At 36.1% G+C, this 24636-nt stretch overlaps 1 protein-coding gene across 1 annotated transcript in view; it reads right to left on the bottom strand.

The window, feature by feature from the left end:
- Positions 1-562: 562 nt before the first annotated feature.
- Positions 563-24636, bottom strand: part of LOC108973365 (delta-1-pyrroline-5-carboxylate synthase) — a 27523-nt gene continuing 3449 nt past the window's right edge. Inside the window, exons 2-12 of the mRNA XM_018940607.1 lie at positions 19622-19777; positions 17389-17532; positions 17204-17311; positions 16978-17145; positions 16707-16895; positions 11273-11465; positions 6310-6551; positions 2432-2689; positions 2042-2267; positions 1671-1949; positions 563-906 (exon numbers count right to left, since the gene is read on the bottom strand). Coding sequence (XP_018796152.1) covers positions 647-906; positions 1671-1949; positions 2042-2267; positions 2432-2689; positions 6310-6551; positions 11273-11465; positions 16707-16895; positions 16978-17145; positions 17204-17311; positions 17389-17532; positions 19622-19777 — 2223 coding nt within the window. The 3' untranslated portion in view covers positions 563-646. The remainder of the gene's footprint in view (positions 907-1670; positions 1950-2041; positions 2268-2431; positions 2690-6309; positions 6552-11272; positions 11466-16706; positions 16896-16977; positions 17146-17203; positions 17312-17388; positions 17533-19621; positions 19778-24636) is intronic.

Below are 24636 nucleotides of genomic sequence, written 5' to 3'. Positions count from 1 at the left end.
CATAAAAGCATGTTTTTGGTCTAAACCTCATTTTCCTTATTCACGTGAACCTAATTTTTAAATTTAGCCGTAGTTTGCATCATATACAAACATATATGTATGTATCTCCGTTGAGGATGATTCTAACATAATTATCTCTGACACAAATAAAACTATAGTAATTGGTATGAATTATTGTCCCACTTTAATCCCTTTTGCCCTTTAATTTGCGAACAAGTTTTTCAGATCGGACTACTATAGCATATACAAACTGCCATACAAAATTGCCCAAGGAAATTGTTTAGATTGGACTACTATAGCATATAGCTACCAAATTAACTTACTAACATAATTTTAGTTCTCGCATTAAAACTTTAAAGGTAAGGTTTTTTCTTCTTTAATATAAAGGTTTACAACAGCTGATGTTCTACCCGACCTGGTTTTTTGCAAATTACGAGAGCTGGTACTTCCTCACTTGTTTTCAATAAATTTTGTCAACGATTGCAAACCAGCATTTACAAAATTTTCAAGTAATGAAATGAAATACACCTTAATCCGAATTTTTTAATATAATTATATATAGTATTTACTGCCTTCCTAAGCTTTTAAAAAACATAAAAATATTAAAACATAAATTATGTACAAAAACAATTGTAGGAGTATGTATTCATAGAGGCAACGGTTCATGCAGCCAAACACAACTACCGCCTTCAGCGAAATCAGCTGCAGCATGATCCTGACCGCGCAAAATCCATTTAGTCGTTAGAAGTCCCTCAACGCCAACTGGACCACGTGCGTGAATTCTTGCCGTTGATATGCCAACCTCAGCACCCAAGCCGAATCTGAAACCATCAGCAAAACGCGAACTAGCATTATGAAAAACACAAGCACTGTCAACCGACGACAGGAACTGTTGTGCCGCAGAATCTGTCAGAATATATCAAATAATTTCCCAATTAAAAAAAGTATTTAACTAATATTGTGCTTTATTGCACCTGGTATGAACTTTAATATAATGTATTATTCTAAGATCTTCTCTTTTCGTATATTTGGCATTGCTTCCAGAGCTGTAAAACCTTTGTAAATGTACGAAAATAGAAGATCTTACCAGTGGTATTAGTTTTAGGGACTGCCAAAGTCTGGACCGTGCAAATGCACGTCTTACTAAAAAATTACTTGACATTACAGAACGCATTTATAAAAAATTCATAAGCCCATTAGTAGATGGATAGTCAGAAAAGCGCTCGCGACATTGGCTACATCGCAGCGATAAAAAAGAACAATAATGCATTGCCAATAAAACAATGTCCCCTTAATTATGCTAAGAGCTTCTCAAACATCTATAAGCCATAAGATCTAAGCAATATCGGAAGTCGTATCGTAGTGATTGCTTTCAGAAAAGCAATAGAATAATATTAAATATGTAAATGGATTTTTATATTGAATACCATTTCGACAAACAAAAATAAAGCCTATTCGATAACGTCAAAAATTTGAATAACTATTTTTACTTGAAATTTTTTGAATTATCGTTAATGGTATGGAAATATGGCAAAGTAATGGCTGGCAGCAGGTGATTAGTTTAGTTTAATCAAGAATTATCAATTAACAATCTTGCGCACAGGTTAATTAGAAGGATCGAAATTAAGCATGCATTGATTTCCTTTCACTGCAGTTTTTGTTATACATACCGCTCTCTGTGACAATGACATCGGTATGCCCGCTGCCGTATGTGTGTATGTGTTCTATTGCCTCGTCGATATCCTTCACAATCTCGATGCAGCACTCCAGGGCACCATATTCATGCTTCAGACTCTTAGCAGCCGGAGGACCAAAGGTTAATTTCTGGCTAAGTTTTGGTCCTGAGTATATTTTCACTCCTTCACGCTTCAACATGTTGCAGACATCATTAAAAATGTTGCCACTCATAAGATCCTCATGAATAAGAAGCGTCTCCATTGCATTGCAAGCTAGAATGATAAACGCACAAGTAGAGCAAATGAAAAGTAAGTACAAAAACACAAGAGTAGGCAGCAGAGGTGTGCACTTAGCATAAATATACCTGCTGGATAGTCACATTTAGCATCCCTGACTATCTTCAGGGCCTTACGCAAATCAGCTTCTTTGTCAACGAAAACATGACAGACACCTTCGGCATGTCCCAACACCGGTATGTGGACGGATTGTTCTTGAATTGTGCGAACAAGCTCTGAAGAACCACGTGGTATTATTAAATCGATATGGTCCTCCATTGACAAAAGATCACTAATTTCTTCACGTGTGGATACCTAATCATAGAAGTTATGTAATTATTTACGTATATTATATGTACATACATATTTAGTATCGCTTATACAATAATAAATACCATACAACCCTGAAATTATCTCACGTATTGTTCAAATATAATATAAAATAAAGGATTTCAAAATATAAAATTTCCTGAACTCACCAAGGAAACTGCGTTTTCCGCCCCTACTGTCGCGAGCGCTTCCTTAACCAGCTCCATTAAAGCTTTGTTGCTGTTAGAAGCCTCTTTGCCACCTTTTAGTAAAAGACCATTAGCAGAGGCCATTGCCAATGCAGCTACTTGGGGTAATGAGTCTGGACGTGACTCAAATATGACTAGTAGTACACCGATAGGTACTGTAACTTGCTTCAATTCCAAATTCTCTGCTAGTCGTGTGTGACGTAGAACGCGACCAACATTCTGAAAACGTGAGTAAAACATGCTTTTTTTTATCTTAAATCCCATCCTTTATATCTTACTCTATATAATAATGATTTAACTTTGACTGAGTGGAAAATATTATTTTGAAGATTACTTCTGCACTTATTAAAATAAATTCTTCGGATTTTCAAACAAGAGAGGAGAAAATATCCAGTTTCTTGTCGGATGGACAAGAATGCGCAAGCAATAACTCAAGTGAAAATCAAGATTTCTTGATAAAACTTGAAGTCCTAATGCACTATGTACAAGGAATGTCCTGTATCATACATCAAACAGTTCTCAAGATCGAATAATAACTTTTCAAACCCCCATTCTTAATATATAATATGAAGCACAGTTCCTATAACTGATATTTTACTGAAAATAAAAGTAAATATCTGAGATATACATATATACATATATTATAGAAATTCAGAGATACTATTTTTTGATAAAAGTCGGGCTGCGTTTCTTGTAAATTGCGGAAGTATAAAATGTTCGCTTACATCCAAACTTTGCCCTTGCTTACTACTTCTATATAGGTTGTAGAGATTATATTCATTGCTTAATTTTTTTTAAATATGTATATATTTATTTGCAATCCATCAATTGACAATCGGCAAATTTTTTAAATACATTAATAGTGACAGGATTGATTCTTCTCCATTGAAACTAATCAATATATTCGTAAATTATTTATTTGCTTAAACTTCTTAAAACTACTTAAAATCTACATGGAAGATCCAAAATGTGAGTTCGTTTTAAGCGTCTAACATCCATACTGTTGTCTAGTAAATTTATTGCCAGTAAGTTTTCATTTTAAGACAATCTATCTAAATACTTTTGACAAGATTTGCTGATTTCGAGTGATATTGTTGGAGGATTTCAATGTTGGAATACGTCCATACTGGCTTAAGGATTGACTTGTAAAGTCGTACTTTATTTTCAAGGCTAAGTTGTAATCGCTGACCTAAAAGCCAGTACATTTTTTTAGTTTTAAATTTGAGTTGCTTCGTTTTTTTTTTTTTATGTGTATCTTTCAAGTGAGTCGTCTGTCCAAATAAAGACCAAGGTATTTCACAGTTTCACTTTCAGGTATTATGGATCCATTTAACGTTACGGAGGGACATTTCTCAGTCCTTAACGTAAACGTTATTTGAACAGATTTCTGTGTATTTACTTCTATCGTCCATTTCTTTAGCCATTTTTCGACAATATTAAGTTGTTCTTGTAAGTGAAGTGAGGCATCACTAGGATTAAAACTGGTGGCTATAAATGCGGTATCATCAGCATAAGTTGCTACCTCTAAGCCATTAGCGATCGGTAGGTCAGCTGTAAATATTGTATATAACACGGCGCCATTCGAATAAAGCTCAGAAAATGCATCTTTTTCCTTGACATAGAACGTTAGACTGCTTAAAAATGATTTTATAAGTCGGTAGTAAGGCGCTGGAAACCATTTCTTTATTTTATAAAGTAACACTGGGTGCCATACTTTATCAAATGCTTTTTTAACATCTAAAAAGACCCCTGCGCAGTATTGCTTACATTCGAAAGCACTCGTAATAATTTTAACAATTCGATGACATAGCTCAGGAGTTCCATGCCCCCTTTTAAACTCAAACTCATGTTCAGGTAATATGTTTTGGACTTCTAACACAGGTAACATTCTCTTTAAAGAAATCTTTCCAAATATCTTAGAGAAGGTCACCAGTAAACTTATTGGATGGTATGCAGAAGCGCAGTTCTCCGGTTTATTGGGTTTTGGAATCATTATTATTTCAGCGCATTTCCATTGACTTGGATAGTGGTCGAGTCTGATCATAGCATTGTAGATGTAAGTAAGTAGTCTGATAAATTTTTGTTTCAGGTGTCTACAAGTAAGTTTTTATCAAAACCAGGCGATTTTTTAAATTTAGTTTTCTTTATCTCAGTCGTTACTTCCTTGATAGAAATTCTTCGAATAAGCAGACTCATCAGGCAAGGCGATTCTAGGTTTTGTACTTCAATAGTGTTTTCATTATCTGGAATTACGTTTGGTCTAAAAACTGAATATAAATGGTAAGCAAAAGCTTCGGCTTTCTCTTGATTATCTCTGCAAATGTGACCATAGTTATTTTCTATAATCGTGTTTCTCCTAGTGGGTCTCTTTAGATATTTGGTTGCCTTCCACAGGTTTTGTTCAGGGTTGTTTGCATGGGGATCTAAATTTCTTAGGTACTCTGATGTTTCTTGATCTTTTATTTCTCGCAGTTTTGACTTCAAATCATTGGTTGTCTTGTTCAAAATTCTTTTGTCAAGAGGACTCCGACTAATTTGCCATCTTTTCCTGAGTAGTATTTTCTCTTTTATTAGCCGTCTGAATTCAAGGGGAAGAAATGGTTTTTTAGCTTCGGCAACACTTGATTGTGAAGTGAAAAGAAATCCCGCTTTATTAATAGTGTTTGTAAGATTTTCAACTGCTAAGTCAATCTCATCGCCAGATTTTAAGGGTATATCTAAACTAGTTCGATTCACAAGCCAGTTTCTAAATGCTGCTTTATCCGTATTTTGCGTAATAATCGTATATGGTTTTTCCATACTAGACACAGTAGTCCCAAAAGTTATAATTATTGGTGAATGATCAGAGTTTACATCAAAGCTCTCTTTAATGTGGAGTTGGTGTTGTGATATACCTTTGTACACAACAAAATCTAACAGGTCCGGTCTTTTTCGAGGGTCACTAGGCCAGAATGTAACCTTTTCGATAGAAATAGTTGAGTAGTTGAACTTTGTTATACATTGAAATAGCTCAGTTCCTTTGGGGTGACTCAGTCTAGATCCCCACCAAGGATGCTTAGCGTTATATTCCCTCCAGCAATAAAGTGGCTACCGAGACTTTGAAAGAATATTTTATAGTCATCTAATTTAAATGCGAACCGTGGAGGTAGGTACACCGCTGCTATAGATACATCAATATGCATAGATTTAATTTGAATAGCTGCAGCTTTGCATATTTATTAAATTCACGTTATCAAGTTTTTTAAATTTAAGAGTGTTTTTAACAATTACTGCTGCTCCTCCATGTGCCTTATCAGACGGGTGGTTAGCATTAAGACGTCAAACCCTTTTATATATATATGATTTTCTAGTGAAGTGGTTCTAGAGATTATATTCATTACTTAATTAAAAATAAAAAATTATGTTACTATTTGTCACCTAAATCGGTTTTCAATATTCCCTTTCATTTTCAAATTCTTTCTATTGTTGCTGGTGCGCTCGTTGTCAAATGAATATTTACAATATGATCAACAATTTGAATATTGTTATCTATTTTTTGTATACTGTATAATATGAAAAATGTATGCAAATATGCATAATATACGTACATACATACATACATACATAAAATTTTTAGAAAAAAATTAAGGTAAAAATTAGTAAATCAAATAAATTTTCGTACACTGAATACATGGAGCGGTCAAGAATTTGAGAATCTGATATGAAAGGGAATGCAAAAAATTGTCCTAATCGAGTTTTCGGAGTCGTGTCGTCCGTGTAAACGCCACGAACGCCATAATAAAATTGCTAAACTATTTTTAGTGGCAGGAATTTATGAGCATGGAAAATCAATTGCTTACCTGAAGACTAGATTCAGCAATCTGCTTTAATCCAACAGACAAGTTCTTCAATTTAGCAGAGTTCAAAGACAAGCGTGACAAAAGTGGCTTCGCTAGACCATGTCGTTTCGCTTCAGCTAAGTCCTTTGCGTTCGCTTGCAGAATAAATTCCTCTCTGCTTACCAATAAATCAGCCAAATGGTTAACTGCATTGGCACGTTGTTCCGGAGAAAGTGCCTGCATCTGTCGACTGCCAATGCGCGCTGCAGAGAAATGCAAAGAGCAGAAACAGTAAGTAATAATACTACTGGAATTAATTCAAATAAAACAGTGACGGCTTAAGCCAATTGGCGTTGCCAAGTAGCGTGATAAATCTGAAAAAATGTGCATCATTGTTAGACTACTCAGGAAAAAAGAAGTCCAACTTTTTCTAAAAGTTAAGGTCCTTATAAAAATTAAGCTATAATGTATTATTTTTAATAAAGTTAATTTTATTTAATAACACATTCATATATTTAATGAGCGACGTACAAATTTTATTTGCAATGTTCATTTATTACTTTTACACAAGCCCATTAACAATTCGGTCATTCATCAATAGCAGCAATCACAGTTTCTATTGATAATGCCTACTATTTTTTGAGATTCTCCAAATGTCTGTAGGGTATTCGACATGCCATGTTTTCTAACTCTGGATCACAGAGATTTGCGGACGTCTTATTATCTGCAGCTTTAAAATCAGGAATATTGCTTTTAAGCAATTGCTGGGTGGGCTTTGTGTGCTGCAGCTGAATCTTGCTGGAAGATCCAATATTCTCCATCAAAAAAAGTATTGCTTAACTGCTTTGCCACGCCTTCTAAAACATTCTGCTGGTACAGTTTTAACCTCTTTTTCAGGGAAGTGGAGAACCATTACAGCGACCACATTAAACACTTGATAATGAATAAGGGTTTTAAAGAAAAACTGAATGATAAAGCTTTGGGGAGCAATATGTCCTTAAAGACACTCATGCTGGACTTCTCATCTGAATTTCTCTCTGGCAGGCGAGAGGTTCCATCAGGACATTTCCTCAATTGAGAAGGGCTATCAAGGGAAATAGAGCACAGGAATACTAGCAAATTTTTATAGGAGACTTAAAAAAGACCTTTCAGAAGACAAATATTCACGAAAATCATAAGATTTTTTTTATATTAAACAATAATTTGTAAATCATTTTGTTTTCATGCACATATTATGTTATTATTGTTTAATGGTCCTAGTACATTTGATTTGAATTTAATATAATTATGTACAAAGTAATCCCCACCAAACGTTATCGTTATCTATCGACTGAAAACGGATTCCATTCCGATGATAATGCTCTTGATAAATGTAGGATCGGAATACTTACGATCAAGCATGTCCAAAGAGTACTATTTTTGGAAAAAATTGAGCTTTATCGGGATGAGTCGAGCAAGGACCCGTTTCATACTCAAAATATTCACTAAAATCATTTCTCTCTAACCTTTACCTGACGATTTTCAACTACCATATCCCTCACTTTTTTCGTTCACCCAGATCTTCTTCAAAGATCTCTCGTCAGTTTTTGAAGGCTTTGTACCACTCGTAGGCTTGTGCTTTTGATAAAATTGATTCCGGATATGAACTGAATGAATGAATATTTCCGGATTAGAAATACAAAATTTGAGACAAATTCTTTGTTCGATATTTTTATCCATTGTAAAAATCGTAACCGGGACGATGAAGTCATGTGTAGAAGTTCACGCAATTGAGGAAAGTTCTCTGATCCCCATTCCCTTGGGAGTGGCCAGAAACGATTCTTTTACATATGACACAAGCAGCTCACGACTTCCAGTCTTTGACAAAGTATCCTCTGGGTAGCCTAAGAACATCCGTTTGAAGGCGAGCTAAAGTGAGAAGACGAAATATCCCCTACATAGGGTTCCAGCACACAACCCTGGGAGTTTGGGAAAAAAGGAAACAACAAGCCTCGGATGAGTGGCCCTCCTTTTGATGACGACCATGGCAAACGAATAAACTATGATTTGAGGGCATGCACCTGGAATTTCCGGTCCCTTAATTGGAAGGTGCCGCTGCCCAGCTGGTTGATGTCCTCGTAAAAATAAAGGCTGACATCAATGCCGTGCAAGAATTGCGATGGACGGGAAAAGGACAGAGACGAGGTCCTTGTGGCATTTACTACAGTGGCCTTATAAAGGAGCGCAAGTTTAGTGTGGGATTCGTGGTGGGAGAGAGACTCCATCGCCGAGTACTATCATTCACTCCGGTGAATGAACGTCTAGCCACAATCCGCATCAAAGTGAGGTTCTTCAACATATCGCTGATTTGCGCCACGCCCCGACGGAAGAGAAGGACGATGTGACCAAAGATGCCTTTTATGAGTGCTTGGAACGCACTTATGAGAGCTGCCCCGCCACGATGTCAAAATCGTGCTTGGGGACTTTAACGCCAGGGTGGGCAAAGAAGGCATATTTGGCACTACGGTCGGTAAATTCAGCCTCCACGACGAAACATCCCCAAACGGGTTGAGGCTAATCGACTTCGCCGGGGTCCGAAATATGGTTATCTGTAGTACTAGTTCCCAGCATAAGACCATACATCAAGCTACCTGGCTGTCTCCGGTTCGAAAAACCACCAACCAGGTCGATCATGTTGTGATAGACGGAAGACACGTCTCCAGTGTCTTAGATGTGCAAACGAATTAAGGACTCCGAGGTCCTAACATCGACTCGGACCACTACCTTGTTGCAGCCAAGATTCGCACCCGCCTCTGTGCAGCAAAAAACGTACGCCATCAAACACATGGAAGGTTCGACGTCGAGAAGCTGCAATCACATTAGACAGCCTAACGATTTTCTACTTGGCTTGCACTCCTGCTCTCTGAGAGCACTCGTCAACAACTCGGTATAAGGGAACTGTGGGACGGCATTTCAAACTCCTTACGTACAGCTGCAACCGAAACCACCCAGCGGAGAGAAAGCAGGCTGCCTACCTCGCAACGTTACGATTGACCACAACACGTGTGGGATGGGATAGATACCGAGAGTTGAAGAGGGAAGCGAGACGCATTTGCAGACAGAAAAAGAAAGAGGCCGAAATGCGTGAGTACGAAGAGCTTGATATGCTGGGTGACAGGGGTAATGCTCGAAAATTCTACGAAAAAATGTGACGGCTTACAGAAGTTTCAAGACCGGAGCATACTCACCCCCAAAGGTGATCTAGTCACCGATGCCCAGAGCATACTTAAATTATGGGGGGAACACTTCTCCAGCCTGCTGAATGGCAGTGAACGCACAACGCCAGGAGAAGTCGAACCCGATTCCCCAAGCGATGACGATGGAACAGACGTTCCATTGCCCGACCAGGAAGAAGTTCGAATAGCAATTAGCCACCTGAAGAACAACAAAGCGGCGGGGGCCGATGGATTGCCGGCCGAGCTATTCAAACACGGCGGCGAAGAACTGATAAGGAGCATGCATCAGCTTCTTTCCAAAATATGGTCGGACAAAAGCATGCCTAACGATTGGAATTTAAGTGTGCTATGCCCAATCCACAAAAAAGGAGACCCCACAATCTGCGTCAACTACCGTGTGATAAGCCTCCTCATCATTGCATATAAGGTTCTATCGAGCCGATTGTGTGAAAGATTAAAGCCCACCGTCAACAAACTGATTGGACCTTATCAGTGTGGCTTCAGAAGTGGAAAATCAACAACCGAACAGATATTCACCATGCGCCAAATCTTGGAAAAGAGCCGTGAAAGGAGAATCGACACTCACCACCTCTTCGTCGATTTCAAAGCTGCTTTCGACAGCACGAAAAGGAGCTGCTTTTATGCCGCAATGTCTGAATTTGGTATCCTCGCAAAACTAATACGGCTGTGTAAACTGACGTTGAGCAATACCAAAAGCTCCGTCAGAAACGAGGTTTCAGACAAGGCGACTCCCTATCGTGCGACTTCTTCAACCTGCTTCTGTCATCAAACAAACAGATGTAGCACTCGCGACTAGGCTCTCACGTCACTCTTGACAGTCATAACTTTGAAGTCGTAGATAACTTCGTCTATCTTGSAACCAGCGTAAACACCACCAGCAATGTCATCCTAGAAATCCAACGCAGGAAAACTCTTGCCAACAGGTGCTACTYCGCACTGAGTAGGCAATTGAGAAGCAAAGTCCTCTCTCGACGAACAAAAACCAAACTCTATAAGTCACTCATAATTCCCGTCCTGCTATATGGTGCAGAGGCTTGGACGATGACAACAACTGATGAGTCGACGTTGTGAGTTTTCGAGAGAAAAGTTCCTTTGCGCATTGGCCACGGCGAATATCATATTCGATGGAACGATGAGCTGTATGAGATATATGACGACATTGACATAGTTCAGCGAATTAAAAGACAGCGGCTACGCTGGCTAGGTCATGTTGTCCGAACGGACGAAAACACTCCAGCTCGGAAAGTATTCGACACTGTACCCGCCAGGGGAAGCCGAGGAAGAGGAAGACCTCCACTCCGTTGGAAGGACCAGGTGGAGAAGGAGCTGGTTCCGCTTAGAATACCCAATTGGCGCCACGTAGCGATAGGAAGAAACGACTGGCGCGCTGTTGTTAACTCAGCTATAATCGCGTAAGCGGTGTCTACGCCAATTAAGAAGAAGATTACAACACACTGAAAGAGAACTACGAAATTTTTTCAACAAATATTAAAGCTAAATTTTTAGAAATAAATTTTAAATATATATAAAGTTAAAAGATAATAAAGAAAAGCGAATCCATCGATCATAGCAAACTGAGGTTTTATATACATTTAAAACATTGTATTCTTTAGTTACAGGGAAAACGTTATTACATTAAATAACCTTGTAAATTTTGTATAAATTCCAATATCAGAGTTTACTTTCATTATGACATAAATGCACATACCTTTTTCTTTAAAATAATAAATATGTATTTATGTCCTTACCATTTTCAGCTAAAACATCGACAGGAGTTGAGAAACCTTCTGTAGATTCAGTGAAAAATGTACCAACTTTTCGTCCTGCTATAATGGTTTTAATTGCTTTCTCTTGCATTCCGTTACAAATTACAACACTGACACCACGATCTAATGCCCACGTGGCTGCCTTCACTTTTGAGTCCATACCACCAGTGCCAACCTAAAATGTTAATAAAAGAATAATGAACAAGTAAGGAAGAGCTAAGTTCGTAAATAATCGAACATTTTATTTTCTTGGAACTTGCAGGAATCAAAGTCCCAGAAATTCCTTGAGGAAAATATGAGAGTTGGGGGTAGTATGTAGAATTAATTATATAGGAACTATGCCAAGTTTCCGCCCAATCTGAAAGGCGTTATATATGCAAGTTGTCTTGCTAGCCTTATGTGTAGAATACAATGCTCGCGACAGACTGCAAACGACATCTGTCAAAGATTAATATATACGCGTTCTTAAGGACGGACCTATTGCGACAGCTGCACGACTACACGACGACGGCAGGCCGACAGTTGTCGTTCTCGCTGACTTCAATTTAATCCTATATTTGCCAACGGCAGGAGGACTACAATAGAGTTGACAGTAGAATGCATGATAGAGAGATGAGGTAGAGTGGTGATGCCTCTAATATGTAAAATTACTCAAAGCTCTAACAAACCTGACGTTATTTTACAAATAAAAGCATAAATTAGCTCTGTTATATCATTTATAATAGCGATTGATAATTTAAAACAAATAAATTTACATATTTACTTATATTTTGCTTAAAAATTTCACTTTGAACAAAATATTAAAATTTCATTGGAGTGCAAGGTATTAGTATGGCCACAACGAAATTGTGTACATGCAAAATGGACAACTGAGTTGTTTTGTGTACATGCCGGCCATTGTTATGTTGCTGCCCTCTCACAAACGTTCTTGTAGTAGGATTCACAACGCCGTTTTCAGTTCACTGTTGTGCTGCTATAGTCTGTCGCGAGCATTGTGTTCCGCGCATTACTGAAAACGAAATAGTGGAAGGTCTACGCCAACAGCGTGCAACAGAGTGAAAAAAAATTACAAAAATTATAGATGGTAAAACTATAAGCACCCCTCTTCACATAATTTCCTTTAATTGAATTACCCAAAGAAGTTAATGTCGCTTGGCTTAAAGTTAAAGTTGAACCTTATATCGCATCCCCAATGCAGTGTAAAAACTGCTTTGTTTTGGGCCATGCAGCAGAACATTGCAAATCCGATTCGAAGTGTAACGTTTGCTCCTCCTCAACCCATAACCTCACTCCATGTAGTAAAGTAGAATGCATTAACTGTAAATAACAACATAGATCGGACCACAAACTATGTCCCACCTTACTTAAAAGGAAATACATTCAAACATACAAAACACTAAATAAATATAGTTACAAGGAAGCAACTGAAAAAATAAACAACAAACGCAAAGAGTACGTCTCACCAACAGAAAATTTAGAAAAAGCAATAAATAAAAAAATCAGAAAACCAATAGAATAAACAGCAAACAATTCCCATCCTCTGATACTTCTCTTACTATTAACAGTAACAGAAATACTCCTTACCAACTATACACACAACAATCCAGCCATACAACTGATTCAAATAAACACTCACATAACATATCCTCTTCCAATCCTTCTTTACCAAACAACAACAATAACCCAATATCCCTATTAAACGCACGCGCTCTTCTCACACAACACTTAAACAATAATACAGTACTACAAAACCATGGATAATATGATACGAGACTTTAGCATTGGCTCTCTTTTTCTCTCAAACGCGTTCCCTGATTATTTGAGAGCGATGGAGATCAGGGAATTTCTGACAGTTGATTTCCGAAAAGGCGGGATGCCAGAAGTAAACCGCTATAATTACCTGAAGAAGTTAGTGTGAAATGAAATTTCATTGAACTGTGCGAACATATTTTGGCAAAATAAATGTTTATGTAAATTAATTAATGATTTTGCATTTTAGCATTTACATATGTATGCATTTTTAAAGTGTTTAATTTAGTGTTTTGTATAATTTATTAAATAAATTAAAAATTAATATTAAAAAATGCGAGTTTTGACAGCTCTCTCTCGAATCAAAGAGTCTCGTATCATATTATCCATGACAAAACACCGAAGACAGAACTGCTATCCAAAATACTTGTCTAGCTTGTATAGCTTTATAAAAAACTCTTACTATTAAATTTTTCTTTAATAGTGAAGTTTCTTCTCACCTAACACTCATTGATTCTTTATGGTACTTAAGATTCTGCAATGGAAACTTAATGGTTACTGCAACAATTACAATGAGCTCCAAGAAACTCATTTATTTAACAACCCACAAAACAGTATGATACCGCCGAACTTTACTATTTACACAAATAACGACATAGAGCGCGATACAATTGCTAAAAGGGTCGTAGCTCTATTAATCCATAACTCACTTGAACATTCCAATCTTAACATATATACTAATATCTTTTCAATGGCTGCTAATATTAAATCCACCACTGCTTCCACCACGCTTATATATCGCCAACCGACAATTTAGCAGAAGCCGATTTATCAAATCTTATTAACACTTCATCACATCCTATTTTCTTAGCGACTTTAACGGGTGGAGTCCTCTATGGGGTTCCCCTAATCATAACAAAAGAAATAAAATCTTTTCCAACTTCATACAAAACAATAATCTAATACTACTTAAGGACAAATTCCCTACCCATTTTTCTATACGATCAACACTAACACACATTGATCTTAACATCTATTGATTGGGTATTATATCAAAAAACTATGGATAGACTATTAGCCGATTTAACCTTCAACATTAGCAATCGTAACCAGGCAGCTGTCCCTACCAATTAGCAAGCCCAGGTTTTGCAAACGCTCAACTTACTGGTGGAATGAGCAACTTACTTCCCTCAGGCTTCAGAAAGTGGATTTATGGAAAATTACTAAGCGTAATCCCACAAATGAAAATGTTTTAAATTATAAAAAAGCTTATGCAAAGTTCAAAAGAGAAGTTAAAATCCCAAAACGAACCACATTTATAGAATTTGCGAGGGATATTAATTATCAAACCAGCTCCCAAATTCTCTGGAGCAAAATAAATATCATCCATGGGAAATTTCCCTTCAAAAAATATCCACGTAATTAAAAACTCTGAAAATTTAAGCACTTCCACTCCAATAGAAATAGCACAGGTTTTTGCCAAAACCTGGTCAAACTATTCAAAAAAAGCAATTTTAGCGATGAATACGTAAATAGAAAAAATCGGTATATTAATTCTGTCCATATTAATTACCACTTAAGTCAAAAAGCAAAGCAAATAGATCTTTCGTTCTCTACACTGAAAGGTAAAACTCCAGGCCTAGACAAAATCCCTCATCCGCTTATTAAAAACCTTCCCCCATTGGTAAAACTAAACTATGTCAACTAAACAATATAATATTTACAAATAGCGTAGTTCCTCAATTTTGGAAAACAAGTCTGACTATCCCCATACCGAAACCCAATAAACCAAAAAAAAACCACTGAAGGTTATCGCCCAATTTCACTTATTCCATGTCTATCAAAAGTAATAGAAAAAATGGTAGCAAGGAGATTAATGTGGTACCTCCTAAATATTAATCTACTTTCTAATCGACGAACAGCATTTAAGCCTGGTCGCGGTACAATTGATGCTCTTCTTACCTTAGATGAGGAAATATCAAACTCTCTCTCTAGTAAAACAATTTTTCAATTATTTCGATTGAAATGGAAAAAGCTTTCGACCGAGTTGGTCTCCATACTATCATAGCACAACTAACCACTTGGAAACTCGGTCCAAAAATAATTAACTATATACGGCACTACCTTCTCAATCGAAAAATTCGCGTAAAAGTTAATGGTGTTATAAGTGAGCAATGCCCAATTGAAAATGGTATTCCACAAGGCTCTCCTTTGTCCGTAACATTTTTCCTTATAGCCTTCGATCATTTAAGCCGTATAATAAATGAGCGTAAATACTTTAAACATTTACTATATGCCGATGATCTTTATATCTTCAACATCGTGCGAAATTCATATACTTTTACTAACCAAATTAACATTCTTTTTAACAATATCTAAAGCGGGTTATGTTATGACACAGTGGTACTAAAATCTCCACTAGTAAATGTAAACACCTACACATATATAACTAACGAAAGTGTAATAATATCTCATTAAGCTTCAACAACTGTAATATTATAAATGTAAATAAACTTAAAATCTTAGGCTTAATATTTAATCGTAAGTACACATGGAATGATCACATAACACAATTATGCTTATCACTTCATAATAGATTAAACGTAATCAAGTGCCTCAGCAATATAAAATTAGAAAGTAATTTCAACGCATTCACTCACATAGTTAAATCAGTAATTCTGTCAAAAATTGATTATGGATTCCCCATATTCAGCAAAACATCAAATGGAAACTGGTCAAAGATGGCGTCAGTATACCACACTGCAGTCCGACTTGTCATTGGAGCTTTCCGTACTACCCCTATAACAAACATTCTAGCCGAAGCTGGGTTACCTACCTTAGAAAACAGATTGCTTTACATCACCAGAAGCATGATTACGAAATTCATCAATGCCGAGGACTCTCCTGTTACAGTCGCACTAACAAACAGGCTACGCCGGAAAAGAAAAACCAGGAAAACCTCAGCCTTACAAACGCTGATCCATGCTGCAAAGGAAATGAATGGTCTTTTAAATAATCCAGTAATCCCAAGCCTTCGCGCTCCCCCTTCGAGTCTTATAAAAACGTGCTAAATTTAAAAAAGAAATTACCAGACATTCACTTAAAATACTTCTCAGAAATAATAAGTTCTCACAAAAATTGGGATACACTCTACACAGATGGATCAAAGGAACATAATAATGTGCCCTTCAGTGTCGTTAAGGATAACTCTGTAATMATGTCAGCTATACTATCTCCTTTTGCCTCAATTTTCACGGCAGAAGCAACAGCCATCCTGCACGCTTGCCTAATAGCAAAAAAGACTAGACGTAAGCATCTCATCTTTAGTTATCGTCGCTCAAAGCCATACTAAACGTCAATTATTCTGATCCAACTGTTTCTCAAAATAGAGATATCCTCATCAACAATATTAGTAAAACTAAGTTATCGCGGATACTCAGCCACATTGGTATACAAGGCAATACTCTAGCCGACTCCTAAACCAAACATGCGACAAGATCTTTAAAACTTATAAATACCAACAATAAAAAACACATTAAAAATTTTGCTAAAAAGTAGTATCGTGAGTCCGAAACCATTTAGTCATCGTACCAATTTAGTCACCAACCGGTTCAATATGATTGTATGTGTCAATAAGATTATATGTGTTGGCATGTATGGTAAGTACCTTAGACTTTTTCCCGAACTCGATAACATGCCGGTCATTCGAAGTGTAGGTGTGCATAAGTTTAGCTCCATCTTCCCAAGGAGGTTTGTTGTAAATTCCATCAACATCTGACATTAGAATCAGTAGATCCGCTTGAACCTCTGCCGAAAGCATAGCAGACAAACTATCATTATCCTTGATTGCTATACCCTGACACATAATAATTTCAAAATTACGCCTTTTATATTATTTTTCATAACATATTGTCATTCGACATTTTAGTTTTACTTACCTTCTTTGAGCCAACTGGTAGATCATCGTCTTTCAAAAACATTGGCGGGGATACAGCATCGTTGGTGTTGATAATCGGCACAATATTAAGGCTGATCAGTTCAGAAAGTGTGCAAAATAAATTATTACGTGTTTCCTCATTATAGAAATCCGGTTTTGTTACGAGAACCTAAATACGATCAGAAAACATCTAATAAATTTTAAAATTTTCAGTCTCCTTGTTTTACCTGTGCAATTTTTACACCATACTGTGCAAACATAGCATCGTACAGTGACATAAGACCAGATTGACCCACAGCAGCGGCCGCTCTAGGTTCAAGCAGGGTACCCTGTTCCTGTTATTGAAAGAAAATATTGTGTAAGTTGGTGTGTACGTATGCTAAGCGCTACCATATATTAATTTTCAACATACGACGCGTGTCGGGTCCTTTGGCGAGAGCGTTTCACGCATAGAAAGTGACATAAGTAATTCCTGTGCTAATTTTTGACTACCAAAAGCCACAGCACCACTTGTAACCATCATAACTTCGCGACCCTCTAAATGGCACTCAGCAACCTAGAAGTTATAAAAAAATATTTTTTATTTGTTTACATATGCAGATCTATATTTTTATGAAAGAAGTAACTACACAATCCATAGTTGTCTTCGACTCGCTCTGAACACTACTCTACCGTAATATAGAAATATCAAGATAATGTTATGTACCGAATTTGTCAGAAATTGCTATAGTAGATTCTGATATATAAGATTCTCTAATCTAATATGTCTAATTTTGATCCTGGCTCCCTTGCCATAGAACCTTGGCTTAGATTTCAATTTTTGTGGCATATTAAACTAGTGTGTCATCACAATTTTAGTATTTTTCAACGGTATATAGAGAATGAATGGGGTTATATCTGATCTAACCTATGTATTTTCACGGCCTGAAGAGCTACCGTAAAGATTTGTTCTGAACAAACATTGTTGATATATCTTGAGTATTTTGTGGGATATATACACCTTATTAGAGGATGGAAATATGTCACTTTTTATAAAGTTTCAGCCAGCGGGTGCTCCTCAATACTACGATCGTCTGGCCTAAATTACATTTTTTTACGGTAATCTATTCTGATTCTTGTTAATTGCTGAGAATTGGAATGAATATAGTTTAGAAGATTTTCCTAATTTAATTTTTTTTCACTATCCATATTAATGATTAGTACGATGTTAATTCTTTTATATCTTTATTAAACGTCTTTTATAAGTGATTTATTTATAATTTTCTAGTTAGCAATATTTATTTAAGGAACAGCAGTAATCTGCCATTATGAAACCTCTCCAATCAATCTTGTTTCCTTTTATCTATCAGTTTCACACCACAACCATCTAAATTATCCAAAAGTCTATTCAAATGATTAAGATATAATCTAACATGACTATCAATGTTTGCCCGTAGATACTTAAAATTAGTCAGCATATTATAGAGAATTGCTTCATAGTTTAGTGCTTCAGGTTTAGCTGAAAACTTTCGGATATCTGCACGAACTTTCTCAAGTTTTACTTTCCAGAATGGTCATATCATTGACCTTGATAGAATCTATATCTTTCATGAATTGCCGTATGTATTTGAGGACCAACAAAGAGCCCAGCTTTCGGCTTTTCCATACGTTCGGAAATTTTCTATAAATTTCACAGAAAAAATGTCCAATGCTTTGATAAATTGTTTTATCATTCCTCAGTTGATCATGTATTAAATTGCTGAGTTCACCCCGTTATTCAGATCCATTAATAGTCTGGTGATAGCTAATTTTGAGAATTTGGCCATTATTAGTCATTAGTAGTCAACGCGTATTACTTTTGATACGGAATCGAGATTTTAATTGAATAGAAAAGGCCATTTCGTAGACTGTAATTTGAAATCTCTCCACGTAAAAACTAAAAAATTCCGCCCAATTGCTTTCATATTTTCGGTAAGGAGCCTGAGAATAAAAATCAGTGACGTTTGCATGCGCGAAAGTACGCAGAACCTCAATCATGACTGAAAATTAAATATTAATTATTATCAAATACCCATTAGATATGAAATTCTCTTCAAAACAAAATCGCATCCAATATTTTCATGAATAAATTTGCTAAGATATCTACATATATGTAACTTAACAGTTATGTCATTATTCAATATTTAAGTATATATGAATATTGACTAACAACGTTAAATTGTGTTCAGTGAAATAAGTGTTAACAAAAAAAAAATTAAAAATTTAGCATAACTCATTTATCAACATAATAATGAAAAAAACCAAACAGGACCCATTTGGAGTTATTTGTCAAAAGGATATTCGCCATCTTGATATTGGCCAGTTTAAATAGTTTTTTGCAAACTCCAACCGCATTTTGATACCTCTTTGACTAAGTAAAGGTACTTTTCGTGGGCACGTGGTTTCGTTTTTAGTAACGTTACTAATCCTGAATTCAGCTCTGCTTTTATTTATTTTGAGGCTATAAAAGTATAAGTTTGTTTTTGGTCCTAATTTATTTTTTTCTCTTTTATATTCCCCCTTCCCCTCTACCTCTCTGTCTTGAAGCAAAAAAATTGTGGATGTGGAAGAGACAATACTACAGATATTTCAATGAGCGCAGGTATGCATGTATACAACAAACTAACCTGCTCAACAATGGAGGCCAATCGTCCAAGTGCAAGGCCGTGGTTATCTTCACGTGTGATAACGGCACTTCCAAGTTTAACCACCAGACGGCGTGCATATTTCAGTTGACTTCGCTCTGTAAAAGTAGCTTGTTTTCGCTTTTCAGTCAAAATGTTCTAAAAAGAAATCAAACGTAAAATTAGATTATACGAGGTGTGTTCAAAAAGTATCGTGAATTTTGTGTTTTTTCAAAAATTATTTATTTATTCATGAATATCTATTTTGTCCCCTTCAAAGTAATCCCCATGAGATATTATACACTTGTGCCAACGGTTTTTCCTTTCATGAGCCTCTTCAGTTTAGGGAAGAAGAAAACGTCACAGGGGGCCAGATCTGGGGAATACGGTGGCCGCGCCGTCATTAGTGTGTTGTTTTTGGCCAAAAAGTCGCGCACAAGCAACGATGTGTGAGCAGGGGCGTTATCGCCAATTTTTGTCACATCTTCTCGGCCTTCTGAGAACGTTTTGTACCACCTATAAACGTTGCTTCGGTCCAAGGTAGCTTCTCAGTATGCACAGTCAACATTCGGAATGCATCCGCGCACTTAATTTCGTTTTTCACACAAAATTTGATACAAGTTCTTTGATCCATTTTTTTGAATAGGTAAAAATCGAAGACTAAAGACAAAATGGCCGAGCTTGTCGGCATAAGTGAGAGACATGAGTACCAACATAACGCCACAAAAAATTCGAAATTCGAATATACGTAACCCGCGAAAATTCAAAATTCGCTATACTTTTTGAACACACCTCTAATTATATACATGCCATATACATATACATATATACAGTATATTATAAAGTCTGATAGCTATATCAAACACATTGGTAAAACTGTGGGCGAAAAATAGTAAGACTTTTTAATATAAATTTCGCGCGTAATCGCATTTGTCAAAATAATTTTTTCTAGGTTTGTATGACTGTCAGTAACATATGTGCTAAATTTCACAACGAATCAGTCTTTATTATAAGCTTTCTGAAGCACATAAAGTGCATTCGAGGATTTTTACGATGAGTGAAATTATGCTTTAAATTTTGTGTACGGAATCAAATGTCTGATCAACTGATGATCAACACGTCAATAAAATAAAGGAATTGGTGCTTGAGAATCGACGATTAACATCGTAATATCAGTGAAAATCATTTTGAAATATCATTATGTTTACGACCCTCGGAAACAGACGATCAATTGGCCGAATATCGTGGCAAAGGTGAGCCGAAGTAGGTCAAAAATCATGGTTATGTTCACAGTTTCTTTCGATAAACGAGGTGTGGATCACTCCGAATTCCTTTCAACCGGCCAAACTGTCAACAAGGAATAGTATTGGAGTGTTACACGTCGTAAAAAGTGGCGGGACTTAAGGCTCGCATTGATTCTTTGTGAGTTTTTCGCTAAATTTTCAACCGATATCATGCCGCAACCACCTTTGTCATCTCATTTAGCTCCGTGTGACTTCTGGATATTCATCAAACTCTAGCGACTGCTCTGATGAAACCGTTTTGAGTCAATTGAAGACATTAAACGTGTATTGCTACGCGCTTTAACAACGTTGGCACAAGTGTATTGGGCCAGGGGGAATAGATATTGAAGAATAAATTTAAAATTTAAAAATTATGAACAAAGTCTTACATTTGGAGTATTCACAACCTGTCTTAAATCGTAAAGTCGTAAAATTTTAAATTTTTACACTTGTTTAAAAAAAAATTTGTTGTTGGATTACATACAAAAATGAGTTTACACATTCACAATTCTCAATACTATGTTTTCGAATCTAACTTATGACTTTAAGAGACATGTAAAAACCCTAATTTTTATTTAAACAAGTGCAAAATTTAATGCAGATATATGAATACATATGTATGTATGTGTTATTATTTATGAAAGCAATGGTGATATTACCTTTCAGCTTAATCATTCTAACTTTTTCACATCTCACACTTCTTAGATTGCATTGCATTGTTTTGCAATGGTTATCTACTGAAACCTTTTCAAGAGACTGCACCTTACGATAACAACCCATAAAAACCCGATTGCAGAAAAAACTCTCATGTGTGGAATACAATGCTCGCGACAGACTGCAAACGACATCTGTCAAATATAAAAATACACACGTTCTTATGGACGGACCTATTTTGACAGTTGCACGACTACACGACGGCAGGCCGACAGTTGTCGTTCTCGCTAACTTCAATTTTATCCTATATTTGCCAACGACAGCAGAGTTTACAGTAGAATGGAAGATAGAGAGATGAGGTAGAGTGGTGATGCCTCTAATATGTAAAATTACTCAAAGCTCTAACAAACCTGACGTTATTTTACAAATAAAAGCATAAATTAGCTCTGTTACATCATTTATAATAACAATTGATAATTTAAAACAAATAAATTTACATATTTACTTATATTTTGCTTAAAAATTTCACTTTGAACAAAATATTAAAATTTCATTGAAGTGCAAGGTATTAGTATGGCCACAACGAAATTCTGTACATGCAAAATGGACAACTGCGTTGTTTTGTGTACATGCTGGCCATTGTTATGTTGCTGCCCTCTCACAAACGTTCTTGTAGTAGGATTGACAACGCCGTTTTCAGTTCACTGTCGTGCTGCTGCAGTCTGTCGCGAGCATTGTGTTCCGCGCATCACATTTCGCACTTACTTGTACATTTACTCTGTAATTTCTTACGTATATCGACTAGACAATGTATATATATGTATCTATATGTATTATATAATTCATATACGTATGTATAAAGGAATGACTAAAATATATATAACTAATGATACTAATGAATTCTTCAATTTCCTTCCCTCCTTAAGATGCAATATTAATTATTCCAACTCTTGAGTTAATCGTTTGTCTAGCTATCACTTTATTACGTAATATAATCTGTGTGTTGAATGCGGTTATTGCCAGACACAGTTCATGATCGTGATAAGATATTGGCAAAGTATAATCTTAAACATGCCATACTATTTATCTATGTCATTTACTGCATAACTAGCTCACACTTATTTGTATGTACGCAACAATATAGAACTCGTTTGCCTCATCAAGTGCTTATCTCCAATGCCAATTATCAAATACTATTGAGTATTTGTTTATTTGCTTGCTGAAGATTGCATTGGCAATCATAAAGTCCTAAATTCAATTCGAAAGCAAATTAATTTACTTATTTATTGTATTCATTGAGCCTGTATGTAGCATATGTATGTTTACGTGTAAAACATATTTGTTTATTGAAGTGTGTGTGTTTTCTTTTAATTAGTATTTGATTAAAAATCGACGAATTATAAAGTTAATGTGAAATAACCACCAAATCCAAAGAAATAAATAATGAGTACGTTTAAATATTGCTTCCCTACTCAACTTGTTGCTGTTCTAGATGCAATTATAAATAACTGTCTTTGATTACACACAGCTGACATACAAACTGAACGATCGAAATCAAGTGCTTGCATGGAAAACTTTTTAATTTGACGAGATATCTTCAAGAAACTTGGCAATTATTATTTCTTACGGCCGTGGTGCAATCTCCGAAGAAATTTTTTACATCGGATCACTATAGCACATATGTACATATTATAGTATCAAAATGTGGTTCTTGTAGGGAATCTTTTGTCGTGGCAACCGAAGGTGAATTGAATATACATAACAACATAAGCATTTTAGGTAAACATATTTTTAAAATTTTCTACGGCAAAAAAATAATTAAACCTCCAAGCCACTATGTATATGTGTATCAAATGCCGGAATGGCTGCGGGAAGGGCTCCGTAGTGCAGCTGATTGCCCACACTTAGCAATTAAAGGACAGATAACGCTTTATAGCTTCTTTAAGCGCCGTCAAAACAAATAAGCGAACTGATAGGCCTCGGCACCCCGTAATAATAGCCCAGTATAAAAAATCATATCGTCTTGCCGTTGACAGTGTTGAACTTATACTTTCACAATTAGTATTAACTAAGTACATTCTCTTTCTTCTTTGCTGGAGTAGACACCACTTTCGCGGATATAGCCGAGATAACAACAGCGCGCCAATCTTTTCTTCTTTTCGCAACGTGGCCCTAATTGGAAATTCCAAGCGACGCTAGGTCCCTCTCCACCTGGTCTATTTCTAACGGAGTGAAGGTCTTCGTCTTTTTTTCTTCCTCCGACGGGTATTGCGTCGAATACTTTCAGAGCTGGAGTGTTTCGTCCATACATACTAGATTGGTTCATTAATATACCTGGCAATCAATTTTTCATTATGGAAAAATGGGGGAAGCTTCTCATCCTTGTCATTACAAATATATTTTATCAATTTCTGGAAACACAACATTTACCATATATTCCAATGGAACAATATGAGTTCTCTCATTTGTATTGATAACCATAATCACTGGGCATTGAATGTACGTGAAAATAAACGAGTTACTGTCGATATCAGGCTATAGCAGACCAGTTGAGAGATATTCAACTGTCTGAATATTACACATACTTTTTGCTATATATTAGGAAAGCTAAAATAAAAACACTTGTTGCTTCCACATTGATTTATAAATTGTTTACTCCTTCAAAACTTGTTTTTATTTATCAATTATTATTTATATATAGGTTTTAAGAGCTTAAGGAGAAAAATTATTTAAACCATTTATCCCACTTATTAGAAAATTTCTCCTTAAAAATGGCCAAAACCCAACTGACCGACTGATATGTTCCAGTCGCTTCGAATAATCGACGGGCTCAGGTGTGTAATCTTTTTATTCATTATCAAAAATCGGCGCAGCAACTTTTCTATTTATAAAAATTTGTGCATTATAGTATACTATATATGTAATCTATGCGTTCCTTTGACATACGAATGACATTAACTACCTTACTCAATTTCATTTAACTATAACCCAATAAGATTTCACGAATTTTCGTAATGTTTTTATACTCTCGCAACAAAGTTGCTAAGAGAGTATTATAGTTTTGTTCACGGTAACGGTTGT

This window comes from Bactrocera latifrons, unplaced genomic scaffold, assembly GCF_001853355.1.
Source record: "Bactrocera latifrons isolate USDA-ARS-PBARC rearing strain unplaced genomic scaffold, ASM185335v1 scaffold_471, whole genome shotgun sequence".
Taxonomy (NCBI): domain Eukaryota; kingdom Metazoa; phylum Arthropoda; class Insecta; order Diptera; family Tephritidae; genus Bactrocera; species Bactrocera latifrons.
This window is presented reverse-complemented; position numbering and strand designations above follow the sequence as displayed.